Source organism: Podarcis raffonei, chromosome 12 (assembly GCF_027172205.1).
Source record: "Podarcis raffonei isolate rPodRaf1 chromosome 12, rPodRaf1.pri, whole genome shotgun sequence".
In the NCBI taxonomy this organism is placed as follows: Eukaryota; Metazoa; Chordata; class Lepidosauria; order Squamata; family Lacertidae; genus Podarcis; species Podarcis raffonei.
This window is the reverse complement of record NC_070613.1, coordinates 31870799-31884883: the sequence shown is the minus strand read 5'-3', so window position 1 is coordinate 31884883 and position 14085 is coordinate 31870799. Positions and strand designations below refer to the sequence as shown.

The window sequence follows — 14085 nt, the reverse complement described above, 5'->3', positions numbered from 1 at the left end:
AAGATATATTTCAAAAGATAACTTATCTTTCACTTCATGTAGTGGTCCAGAAAGTGGCAGTCAGTTACCAAACCAAGCCAATTTCTCCATTCTTTTAACATAAAGCCAAGAAGTGCCTTGCATCTTCTTCTGCAGCCATTGTTAGAAGTTTGAGAGTGGAGTGTCCCCGAGAACTGGAACAAAAGTAACCTGACTTTGCCCCACTTTCTGAGCACAAGATCTCACTTGGTTTCACTGCTGCATGTCAGCACTTAACACTACTGCATGTAAGACAAACCCATAAAATCAGAATGGCAGAGGCATGAGTGATATTATTCTGTAGTGATGTCAGTGCAACCTGTGCTGATAACATATTAGGGAGAATGAACTGGTGGACCAAGGCTTTTGGTTCTGTCTCTGTATATTCATCCAGTCTTTTGTACAGGCTCTGTACGGAAGTTTGGATGAATATGCAGAGGTCAGGGATTGAGCTGGCGACTCCAAACCTTCACAGGGCTAACAAGAAGTTAGCAATTTCTATGAGTTTGTAATCATGAAATTTCTAAATAGCAATTATTTTTACCTTTTAAAGCAGGATTGTACATAATATAAAAGCATTCCCCCCCCCATAATCTAGAAACAAATGCTTGTTTCTTTGCTCCTGGCCTTCCTGAAAAAATGATCCAAAGTTTAGTGCTATTTTTGTTCAGGGATGTTAAAAACCAAGTCTCAAATCATGCAATGCTAATATATTGGATGTTTGTTTGTTTTTTAGTTCTTTCCTTCTTTTCTCATCCTGCAGTAGATTTCAGACAATCAGTCTTCTGGTGCTATCTACCAGGATTCCTGGAGGCAAAGAATAAATAAAACCCACACATTTTTTTGTAGATCCAGCACTGTATAAAGGGGAGGACAGTAGAAACTTACACAAGATGCCATGAGAAAGATATTGCCAAGGAAACAGGAGGCCTTGTGATTATGTAAGTTATACCACTTTAAGGTATCAAAGCAGTCTGTAAATGGCCTTAATTATGCTTGTCTACATTTCAGTCTCCAGAAGACTCTTCTAGATCCCTTACATTTGAAACTTGGTGTCTAGTATTACAAAGGTAGTACCTGACACTCTTACATTGCTGAAGTTAAGCCGGTGAGAATATGATCAGTTCCTGCGTGGAAGATTCATGAAAGCTGCTCTGAGCTTCCTAAACAAATGAGGAGGATGAAAATACAGTCATCAATAAATGAAAATTATTTCACACACATCTCTTTCTCTAACTATGTCCTCGGTGCCAACTTCCAAAAAGTCTTCAGCTTTTTGTTTGTTCTCCTTCACTCTTCCACTGCGAGTTCATAGCTTTAACTAAATGGTATCTTTTATATTTGGACTGTTTCCTCTTCCTCTGGTTCCTTTGTCCAGGGCTTCAAAGTCCCTCGCACTAGCTTTGTTTGGTTGTAGCTTTTTGACACTCTTGGTTAGCTTTCACATTTTCACACCATGAACTTTGTGCTCACTGTGATCCTGCCTGCCTATGCACAAATATTTTGGTCTTTTTCCAGCTTCACTAGTATTGGTGTTGAGACTCTTTGCTGCAATGCAAAAAAGCCCCCAACAACTTTTATCCAATTTCGTGGTAACTCTTTTTGATCACGAATATATCCAGTTTGAATGGGAAAAATATATTTCTCTCTTGGTTGTCTTCAGCTGGTCTTGAACACATACCTCAGAGCCTGAATGATTCTTCTTGGTCTGTCTTGTTCCAAATCACTTTCTTCCACATCTTGCTGTTTTACTCGTGTAATATTATAGATCGTGTTCTAGGAAATTATGTGAATATCTCAAGGAAGAATTCTTTTCAGATAATAACAAATCTGCTGGTTTGCATGGAAGGCTTAATCACAAACTATTGTAGTATAATCAAATTATTCAGAAAATGTGTAGTATTATTATTTAAAAATAATAATAACTGGAGTTTTCATCAGAGGTCCTAGCATTATCCTTAGAGTTGGATTAGATTTTAGCTATGCCTTTCATGTTGCTGTCTTAAATACCTTTTCTTTAATGGTTTTCCTTTTGGAAATGTAGGCTATGTAAACTTTTGGTCCCAATCCAAGAAAAGCTGGTTGTGTTAAGCCATTCAAAAAGCATTGGTACATTAGTCAAAATAATCTTGTCTCACCGATTGCAATCGGCCTTAAATATTACTAGATTTCTGTCTTAATTAGGATCATTGCCTGTCTATGTAGTTGATCCACATTTTATTTATTTATTTCTTTCTTTCTTTCTTTCTTTCTTTCTTTCTTTCTTTCTGAAACTCACTACAACACCAGCAAAGAGCTCTTGTATATTGAGTTAACAGTTAACCTGAAAGTCCCATAGGTGTAGCCCTCTGGTTTTTTTTTCCTCCACAGGCAAACTAACTCAAAATTATGAAAGCTAACCTTTCTGGGACTTTGGTATGACTTCAAAATTATCCACCCAACCTCATCTAAAGCATCGCTTATCTCGACAGGTGTTCTCTGCATGTAAAAAGAATATTTAATTTCTATATCAGCTATAAACATCCTTCTATGTGTGAGTGATGAAAGCTCACACGTGCCACTCGTGTTTCTTAATCTCTTATTTACAGAAGTCCATTGTAATCCAAACTGTAAATATTTCATCTTGAATGGACTTTTTGGGAATGTAAGAAGAACCCTACTTCATCAAGCCCATCTAGTGCAGCATTCTGTTCTCAGTGTGGCCAGTCAGATGCCTGTGGAAAGCCTACAAGCAGGATCTGAATGCAACAGCCCTCTTTGCACATGCCATTCCAAGCAACTGGTATTGAGAGGCATCCTGCCTTGATCAGTGCAGGGAGAACATAGCTGTCAGATGGCAATGGTGGTTGCTCGTGAGTAACCAGTCAGGACTCCGACCTGTCTTTTACAGTTTTATTTTGGTGCAAAAACTATTTACAGTGCAGAACCACAAGTTCATGTCTGCCTCAATCACTAGCAGAATCCGGAAGTGGTCGTTTCCAGGTCCTCCCCCAACATATGAGCTTAGTCACCCCCAGCCTTTTCCTTCCTTCTTTGCGTTTTAAACCTCTGCGCAGGGTGAGTAACAGAAGAGGCATTCTTCCCTCCTGGCCGGGTGTTGAGGCTCCCAGCAGCATCCTCTGGTCCCTTCCCCTCTTCCCCACTAGAGGCGCGGCTTTCCCCACCACAGGAAGAGGAACTGCTTCACAAGATTTTCAGAGGTTCCCTGTAACCCAACTGCCCCTTTGCTTCCCTTCCCTGTTCCGATGGCGGTCCCCTGACAATAGCCATCGTGGCTAGAAGCCGCTGAAAACCTTAATCCTTCCTTATCCAAAGAGGAGATCATCTGCCTGTATATATGCATAGCCACTTCATGCAATGACTATGTTTCCAGGCTTTATGTGAAATCTGGTATGCGGACCAAGCTGCTCTGCCAGACAGGTGGATATGCCAGCAGGAGGAGAAAACATTTATCAGTGTGCTCCATAAGCTGCCTAACTGGTAGACTCCTTCCTTTTTTTTTTTATTATAAAATATTTATTGAAGTTTTACAAAATGAAAAAAGAAAAAAGAAAAATACAAATAAAAAACAGTTCCATCTTTCCATTACATTCTTTCATTTACTTAATTCCCGGACCTCCTCCAACCTCCCTTTTTGTATTCCAGTTTAATTTGTCAGTTCAGCAAATCCTTCCCCTCTTTGCTTATCCTAATCTTTAATCTTAAAATAATGTAACATTAGATTTTTGCTTATTAATAGTCCATTTTTTCATACTCCTTATAGCATTATAGCTAAAAACCACATAACTTTTAATCCAACATCATTCTAACATTCATTAATTTTACAATATTTCTGTAAATAGTCTTTAAATTTCTTCCAGTCTTCTTCCACCGACTCTTCTCCCTGGTCTCTGATTCTGCCGGTCATTTCTGCCAATTCCATATAGTCCATCACCTTCATCTGCCATTCTTCCAGGGTGGGTAGGTCTTGTGTCTTCCAATACTTTGCGATAAGTATGGTAGACTCCTTCCTTATGGAGCTTCTTTCCGCTTCCTCTGATTGTCTGGAATGTTCTGCAGAATAGGAGAAAGTAGGGGTGGGCCTAACAATGCAAGTCTGCACAATGGTGATTCGTTTTGTCACCGTCCCTCTTCTTGGACCTCCATCACTGAACTCTGTTTCCTCTTTCTTTATGGACTGTCCACTCTTGACTCGCACTTAACCACTTAGAATGCCGTCTGTTTAAACTAGAAGGGGAAAAAATAAGCCCTCAAGTTCTCTTTTTTTCACTATTCTTTGCCTCCTTTTCCCTGGTAGCTGATGCCACAACACTGATTTTATTTCCCCTCCTGAAACTTTTCCATAGGATTGGAGAACAGAAGGGAGGCCAACAAATTTGTTTGCTGGTGAGTAATTTTCCCTTCTCAATGGTGCAAACTCCTGGCATGGATTATGAATTATTAAACAAATAACCTGTAACAATTTTACAGAATCAACTTCATTGCTACTGAATGCATTGCTTGGCAGTACTAATTTATTAGCTTTTATAGTGAGACGATAAGATCTCATTATCTTTTAAAAGGATTGAGCCCCCTCTCCTGTTTATCAAACAAGCATGTGTGTGGTGCGCATTTGTAGGGAAGATAATTGACACAGTATTTTTTGTTTTATTTATTTTATATTATTTATTAGATTTATATGCCACCTTCATCCTCTCAGGGCGGTTGACAGAATAAAACAGTACTGTTTTGTGCCCACATAGTAAAAGAAAAAAGAAAAAGGCAACCTTTCAAACACTATAGACATATGATGGCTATCACATAGTTGCAGCCAAACATTTTCTAACAATTCTCAACTGATGAAGGACTTTTAAGTAGCGTGATTACTGACACAATAAAATCTTTATGGAAAGATTTTCCTCAGGTTAGACTTCTCAGCTTTCTCTGATCTTATTAAATAAGATGTTTCTGTTTAACAGTGGCGTGCATTCGCTGCTTTTGAAAGCTAGCTACAACTAATAAAGGCAATTTATTTAATATATTTATAGCCTGCCTTTCTCCCAAGTTGGGAATTAAGGTAGCTTACATCTGAAAATAGCAATTATAAAAACAGTAAAAACAAACTTGACTAAAAAAAACCAATAATGAAAACACATTGCATCGTGTTTAAAACCAGCTGTTGAAATGCAATTTACCAAGACAGCAACACAGTGATCAGCTCTGCCTCCATGTTGGCTTCCAAAGGCCTGTCATTGGAAGGACTTAGCAGGAAAGACTTAGCCTGCTAGAAGAAAGATAACAAATCTAACCTCTCTCAGGAAGGAATTACACAATATGGGAGCAGCCACAGAGAAGAATAAAATGTTATGGGCTCCGGGGAAGATGGTGTGTAGCAACACCTTACCTCCATGCTGAGCCCATGAGACTGCTTCAAAGGGTTTTAGGCAGTTCTGGGGAATGTGCAGAAGGGTGAAACTACCCATAAACATACTCCCGAGCCTTTATTTGAAGAAGAGTTTGGATTTGATATCCCGCTTTATCACTACCCGAAGGAGTCTCAAAGCAGCTAACATTCTCCTTTCCCTTCCTCCCCCACAACAAACACTCTGTGAGGTGAGTGGGGCTGAGAGACTTCAGAGAAGTGTGACTGGCCCAAGGTCACCCAGCAGCTGCATGTGGAGGAGCGGAGATGCGAACCCGGTTCACCAGATTACGAGTCTACCGCTCTTAACCACTACACCACGCTGGCTCTCTGATTCCCTCTCACCTCCTCTAATCGTACACCTCAGTACCATATCAGAAACCCACTCTATTTTTTTTAAAGTGTTTTTCCATGTGACATGCAGGAGATGATATGTAGGATGTAGAAAGCCCCCAATCCCTTTCAGTGCTTTAAGAAAGAAATAGTCTGCTTGTATATCCAATGACGGGATGAACTAGACTGTTCTCAACTATGTTATTGGGCACCTTGACAAAAAGTCACATATAAAGGCAATAAATAGAAATGGTAAGTTATTGTTAATTTAGGCTCCGTGAAAGCAGGGTGAGCTATTTTGCATTTGTTTGGTGGAAAGCTGAAGTTGTTTTTGTAGTTCTTCCAGAGCAATTTAGGGTGGGCAAATCATCGCACAAATGCCATAAAACAGGCAAAGTGCACCTCATCAGCTGTTGCCCGTTTTTATTATCAGAAAGGCAATCAATTTATTCCTGCGGCCAATCAGATATTCCAAACAAAAGTGCAATCCCAGATATTCTATGGAATCCCGCTATGGGTCCAAGCATATAATAGTGATCTAAAAAAGATTCACTCCAGCTTTCTGAGACGTATTCTTGGACTCCCAACTGTGATCAAATATGAAACAATGTGTGCAGAAATAGGCATACACACAATGGAATACTGGGCCTGGTCCACCTCAATAAAGTACTGGTTACGCTGCCATTTTCGCTGCCCTCCATCAAGTCTGCTCGCTGATTTGCTCAAAGACTCCTACAAATCAAGATGGTACCAGTACCTCGAAAAAAAGATTGAATCTTTAGGCATCGAGCTGGAGCCCCTGTACAATTCTAATGAGCAATACATTTTCCATAATATCCTAACTAGACTAAAGGATGTCGAGAGGCAAAATATTATGGCAGCTGTAAACAAAATTTGTTCGCCCATATTCTATGATTTAAATATCTTAGATAGCAGAGCCAATTACGTCACCAAATTAATAATTCCAGCCCAACGTAGGGCCTTTATGCTGGCCCGTTTGAATGTTTTTCCCTCAGCATTTGTCAGGGGAAGATATCAAAACATCCCCAGAAACAAGAGATTCTGCAGATGTTTTATGAATGTCCCGGACACGGTAGAGCACATTCTCTTCCAGTGCCCATTGTACAGTACGCTCCGTCAACGCGTGCTGTCCCCTCTTTTGGGTGGTCTGGAGCCCCAACAAGGTGAATGTGTGGGATTCTGCCTATCCGACGTTGACCAAAGGGTAACGGCGGGGGTAGCCGAGTTTTTGGTAGTAGCCCTCCAAGGAGCGGGTTAGCAAGGAAAACCACTGATTTTATATGTATATATATATATATGTATGTAGCCAACTGCTGCCTTTCTGTATATATCTCAAGGCTTTTATATGTTACTTTCTCTTTTATCGTTTTATTTGTATAATGCCTAATAAAGGTTTGAATAAGTAAGTAAGTTTTTGTAGTTCCTTGGCCTGGAGCAAAGCCATCACCAGGTTTGAGTTGGGTTTTTGTATAGTGTTGCTGATAGCAACTGCTCTGGCTTACTTTGCTGCCACCCTTTGTTATAGCTTTCAGCAGCTGCTGTCACTTCTACACCCACAGCCACACACCCCACACACACCATGGCTGTCTGGTACTGTAATAGTCAAGGAGACTAGGAGCCACTGTCTCTAAACCATGCTGGGTGGCTGTCATGTGCTATGTTTTATGTTATCATTTTTAATTTGTATCCCGTCTTTCTATCTTACAATACTCAAGGCGGTTTACAAGCTGAAGAAACAAAAAATGAACATCTTACAACAATCTAATGCAATACAAAAATGTGATAATAAAACATAACTTTAAAATAGGCAACCTACATCAAAAAGTAACATTCAACAATCATCAGAATAGTATTAAATAATAATAACATATAAAAGTTAAGCAGAAATCCACTCAACAGTTACAATAAATAATTTCTAAACTATAATCAATAAAACAACGGCAAGCCACGGTCCATAAAATAATACAATACAAATTGGGAAGCAGGCAGCGCTTGGATCCCAGGCCATTATAATGCCACAGGTAAGGTTGTGAGGAGGAAAGAGTGGCTGGCGGCTCCATCACTACAAGAGTTGGACTTACGTGACCAAGTGACAGTGGACGTTGGCATCAGTTCTGTAAGGAAATGGTAGCTCAGGCATGGTATCAGCCCTGCAGGGCTGAAGAAACTTCCATATTATGCTAAAACTGACCCGGGTTTCCACAATTTAAATGCATTTTTTCTCTTGTGAAATGCTGCATGGTGAGATTGCAGTGCTTAAACTTGTGTGAGGAAATAAAATGAGCACGGCAAAGGCAGTCCTGTTTAAAAGACGACATGTATGCGTTTTTGCAGGATATGAAGGTGAGAATCTTCTGAAGATCCTAAAAGATATTGAGAACAGTACAGAGATCTTGCTCGACAGGTGGAAATTTGAAGTCATACCTAATGATAAAGATGAAAAGGGAGACCCAGTGCCTTACAGCATCATCAATAATTACTTTTCCATTGGAGTGGTAAGAATTGTGCTTATTCTTCTGTGGTTTTTGTTGTGTTTTGTTTTTGCTGTTCTAAGTAACTGTTCAGAATTGATGCTCAGAGTGAGGGATGGCTGAGCACAGATAATTTATTTTATATACAGTTTTGTCTAGAAAAAGGAATACATAAATGAAACAATTTGCATAAATTTATTTACATAGTCAAAATAGAATTATTTTCTCAAGCTCTTCCACCTGTTCATGTATGGGCAATATAATCACACAGTTCCTAATGGCTCATATGAAGAGCTGTAGCTCTAAATTAGTGGTGCCTATACAAATATAAACTATGAATCATTCATTAACACCTCTTAACTGTCATGTTGGTAAATATTCAGACTTTCAAAGGCACACTGCTGAAAAAGGTTTCTTAAATATATTCTTTTGTTTTAATGGACAGAATTAGGCTTGCTTCCATACGTTACTTGATGAAAAAAAGGTGCAATCTATTTATTGTTTCCCTGAATCCATTACTGATCTTCTGGATGACACAGAAACCAAATAAATAGTGTTAGCACCGAGGGAGGGCCATGACTTCGTGGTGGAGCTCATACTTTGCATGTAGACGGTCTCGGGGTTCAACCCCAGATAGAACTGTTTGAAACCTTGAAGAGTTGCTTCTGACAGTCAGCATAGACTGGGCTTCCCAAATGGTGGTGCACACAGACCACCCATGGTCCACAAGATTCCTTCAGATGTTCCACAGCATCCCTGTAAAATTGCAATTAAAAATCATGCAGCTCCTAGCGCCATGCATTACAATTGCGACAACTGGCAGAAAAATAATGAAGTGGTTTGGCAGGACCCTCAGCAAATTTCAAGTGGTCTATGGGGCAGGGGGAAGTGTGCTGACCACTGGAGTCAACGGTGCTAAAGTAGATTGATCAATGAGCTGTCTGCATGAAAAGCAGCTTCCTACCATAACTAGAGGGAGGATGCGGGGAAAGGAGGTGGCCAGATATTTTGTTAGAATTATATTGATGAGTGGAAGAATACAGAAAACATTTAACACAGAACCACTTCCGTTTGGGACGAAATGATTGCTATGTGATTCTCAGCTATTCATAGAGCTATACTACTTATTCATTATTTTGCATTTGTATTTTGCATTTATATTATCTTGCTAATCTATCCAGTACTCAACCCAGAGTGCACTAGTTACACCAGCTCCCTGTTGTTTGTTCCTAGCAGTTTCGTAACCAGAGGTGCACAGCCTGTGAAAACTAACTTATTCTCTGCAACCCTTCAAATCCTTTCTCCAAGCCACTTAAGCTAGTGACTATTGCCATGCCTTGTAACAATTAATTACAAAAGTCAGTTTGGGGCTGACCTTAAAAAGTTTAGCTGGTGCAGAATGTGGTGACCCAACTCGTCAAAAGGCGGGGAGCAGTTTCCCATACATACAAACGGGCATCTGCAATTACAGTGGTACCTTGGGTTACATATGCTTCAGGTTACATACGCTTCAGGTTACAGACTCCACTAACCCAAAAATAGTGCTTCAGGTTAAGAACTTTGCTTCAGGATGAGAACAGAAATCGTGCTCCGGCGGCCAGGCTACAGCAGGAGGCCCAAGTATCTAAAGTGGTGCTTCAGGTTAAGAACAGTTTCAGGTTAAGAATGGACCTCCAGAACGAATTAAGTACTTAACCTGAGGTACCACTGTACTTGTCTATTTGTGTGGAGGGGAGGCAGCAACCCAACCCCACGTGAAGAGACGCTCTATTTCAGATCATGTATGAACATAGGTTAGATAATACGGTGGCAGAACAGCTTATAAATCAAGATTAACCAACCATAGAAGCAATTCAGTGAGAAAAACTAGAGTTAACAAGAAATGTTCTCTGGATTCTTAGAGAAGCATGCCTTAAGTCTTAACATTATTATTTTTTAAAAAAAAACCCTAGTCTACCATATTGAGACAAAATTCATTCATTGTTGCTGATGAATAGAAACTTGTATGTATTCTCTTAAAAGTTATTATCATATGGTAGCAAAGGTCTATGGCAAAGACAAGTGTACTTTTACAACACCTAATATATTACCATCCAAATGCACTATCAAATAGAAATTTGCATGGTCATGATTTAATATCCTTCAACTATAGCCAGTCACTAAGAGCCTCTTATTCTGCCAATAGGAAAAAAAAAAAATGACTGCTTAGTTCACATAATCATAAATTTGGCGTTGTTATGGGTCTAGCTCCCTTTCACAATCCTCTTAAGTTTTTAGCCTCATGTTTCATTCCATAACTTTAATATATTCTTCCAGAATGGGAAAAGAATCTGAGCTACAACAACTTAGGATCATAACTTAATCTTATATTAGATGAGGATTTATTACCATCACCCACATGTACTACAAGCAAATAACACTGGTGTTTCTGACACTAAGATGGCAATGCAGACTTGTAATTGATGCTCATCTAAACATGATGGCAGTAAATCAAAGTGATACCCAGAAGAAAAAAAACAAGAAATACAAGGCAAGGAAGAGGAAACCTTTTAGTACACCTAGTCCTTTTTTTAAAAATATCAGCCTATATCTAAAATATAATTAAAAATTATATTTCAACCTTTTTTATGTACTTGTTTAAAATACTTATATCCTGCTTTGAACATCAGAATTCAATCAAAGGGACTAATAATAATATATAAATTATAACAAAATTTGCATCTGCAACACTTAAAAGCATTGAAAAATGTATTGGAAGTCTAAACTTAATAAAAGCAACAAAAACCGCTTAACATACATTTGCAGGCCTATGTCCCCAAACCCTGTTGTAATCACCAAGTTTTCAGTCCTCACTGAAAAACAAACTATGATAGAAGCCAGTCCTTGATAATTTTGTTTATTTCACACATTTAAATATTCTCTGTCAGCTAAATGACTCCCAAGCTGAAATGTAAAGTAAGGGTAGAATCTGAAGTGTCAGCGCACATGATTGCATCTCATCTTCAGGCTTTTCTGTCCGAAACTGATTATTTAGAGCCACTCCAGTCTGGTTTTCGGCCGGGTTTTGGAATGGAAGCTGCCATGGACTGAGAAATGAATAGTAGGAGCCCTACCTTGCTGATTCTCCTGGTTCTCTAGTGGTTTTCAATAACATAGACCAAGGTATTCTTCTAAGCCCGAGATGGCTAGAGAGTCAGTGGTAGAGCATCTTCTTTGTGTGCAGAAGGCCAAAGGTTCAACCCCAAGCATCTCCAGGTAGAGCAGGGAGAGAACCCTGTCTGGAAGCAGGCAGCAGGCAGAGTCTTATCTCCAGCCATAGCCATGCAAACGTTTAACATTAAAACAGCAAACAGAGGCTTATTTCCAGTGTTAGTGCTGTGGTCCATCAAGGTTTCGCTCCTTTCAAATACTCCTGTGGTTTTGTTTTTGCATATGGGCTTTCCTTCAGAATGTAATCAGCCACATTTTTAGAGCTCTCCTGAGCTTGTTGACTTAGAGAGCCCTGGGGTCAACCCTATGCTCTTCTTTGCATTCTGCATAGATCATAGAAACAAGATCTAAGCAGTTGAATATTTTATTAAAACAGCACTACAGAATACCGCTTTGGAGTACCTCTGCATTTTATATGAGAAGGGGGGGGGTGGAGAGAAAATACTGAAGCTACATGAAGAAAAGCAAATGTTCAACTGCAAATTCAGAATTATACAGAGACCTAAAAGCTCGGATGAATGTAACTGTCAGCTAGGTGGTGTATAATTAGCTTATAGTTATGTTAGTCCGTCTATACTGTTAATTATTTATGGCATTATTTTCTCTATCTGAGATTTGTAATTCACTAAGTAATGATTAACAGTTCATCATGGTGCTGTATTAATAATAATCCACCATAACTGTGATACATTCTCATATTGATAATATTATTTCTAACAGTCACTGAAGTATAACAGTGTGAAGTATTTCCTCCCATGAATGTCTTGTTAAGGATTTTCTGCTTAAATATTGGACAATATAGGTTAATTCCAGAATGTCTGCATTCTGTTTCACTTTGTTTTTGATTGCTTATAACTTTTGATGGTATGTTTTATTTGGCGCATAATGTAGTGATAGGCAAAGTATAAATAATGAATTCTACAGCTCCCCATGTCAGATGTTGTATTCCTGTTGTAAGAGCATAACACAAGCTGTTGTTGTTGTTGTTTAGTCGTGTAGTCGTGTCCGACTCTTCGTGACTCCATGGACCAGAGCACGCCAGGCACTCCTGTCTTCCACTGCCTCCCGCAGTTTGGTCAAACTCATGCTGGTAGCTTTGAGCACACTGTCCAACCATCTCACCCTCTGTTGTCCCCTTCTCCTTGTGCCCTCCATCTTTCCCAACATCAGGGTCTTTTCCAGGGAGTCTTCTCTTCTCATGAGGTGGCCAAAGTATTGGAGCCTCAGTTTCACGATCTGTCCTTCCAGTGAGCACTCAGGGCTGATTTCCTTAAGAATGGATGTGTTTGATCTTCTTGCAGTCCATGGGACTCTCAAGAGTCTCCTCCAGCACCATAATTCAAAAGCATCAATTCTTTGGCGATCAGCCCCAAACAACAACCGTATAGTTAAAGCTGTGGTTTTCCCAGTAGTGATGTATGGAAGTGAGAGCTGGACCATAAAGAAGGCTGATCGCCGAAGAATTGATGCTTTTGAGTTATGGTGTTGGAGGAGACTCTTGAGAGTCCCATGGACTGCAAGAAGATGGTAGTAGAGCCCTATTCTGGATCAGACCAAAATCCAGCATAGGGCAGCATCCTATTGGTCCTCAGCAACTGGTACCACAGCATAGTGGCTCTGACCATGGAGGTATTTTAAAGCCAAGATGGCAATTAAATGAACATGGGTATTTCTTTATTTTGTCGTGAATTTGTGATTCCAGAGATTTTTCTTATTGTCAGTTTGAGGTATTTTCTCCCCTTGGGACAATATACATATATTGGGAAAATGTGCCATCAATATTTGATGCTGGTTTCAATTGATCAGGATACAACCATGTCATAGTACCTGACACAAATTAAAAATATGGTTGTTGTGTCAGTCTAATATACAAAGCCAGGTATTTGTAAGGAAGATAAAAAGAATGAATGAAGATCATCCCATGTGTACATCTGGTCCATTATGATAGTGCAATACCAAGGCATCGTTGTTTTCCCTGAATGTAGGAAAGGACATACTTCTTCCATTGATGGGAATTTGCTTAAGAGCTCTGGGTGAGTGTGGGAGCACATGTGAATCCTTGTATCTTAGCTTGGTATTTTAGATTATCCATTTATGAACTTCAGCAGTAACTGTTGAATACATGTCTGTCCAAAAGGAAACACTTACCCACTAAGCCCAACCATTTCTATTCTGGAGTAAGAAACAACCCAGCTGTTGATCCTCATTTTCTTTTTATTGTTCATATTTTATTATGGAACCAACTATTTACATTCTCCTCTCATTATCTACCTTTGAAGAATGGGTGCTAATTTTTTAAGAGAGGGAAAAAACCAGAAACTTGACAATGGGGGTCTAATGAGAAGAAATTGTTTTCTGAAAGGCAACTGTGATCATTTTTGAAGTTATTAGATTAATAAGTACAGGCTTAGTCAATGACATTTCCTATCTTAGGAGGGTTATTGACATTTTGATATGAGACAGAGAGACCTTTAATGAGATCTCAATCAAAGGTAATATTTAGATAATGATACATGAATTCATAAATACTAGTCAAATAAAAATGCTGTAGTCCATTTTGGCCTTCACCTTATGGGAATCAGCACAGGCCACAAGATTAACAAGATCATGATTGACTATTATACCCTCTCA

At 39.3% G+C, this 14085-nt stretch overlaps 1 protein-coding gene across 6 annotated transcripts in view; it reads left to right on the top strand.

The window, feature by feature from the left end:
* Positions 1–14085, top strand: part of DGKB (diacylglycerol kinase beta) — a 274841-nt gene that overhangs the window by 124926 nt on the left and 135830 nt on the right. For all 6 annotated transcript variants that reach the window (XM_053409631.1, XM_053409632.1, XM_053409633.1 and 3 more), the window contains one exon: positions 8108–8268. In XM_053409631.1, coding sequence (XP_053265606.1) covers positions 8108–8268 — 161 coding nt within the window. The remainder of the gene's footprint in view (positions 1–8107; positions 8269–14085) is intronic.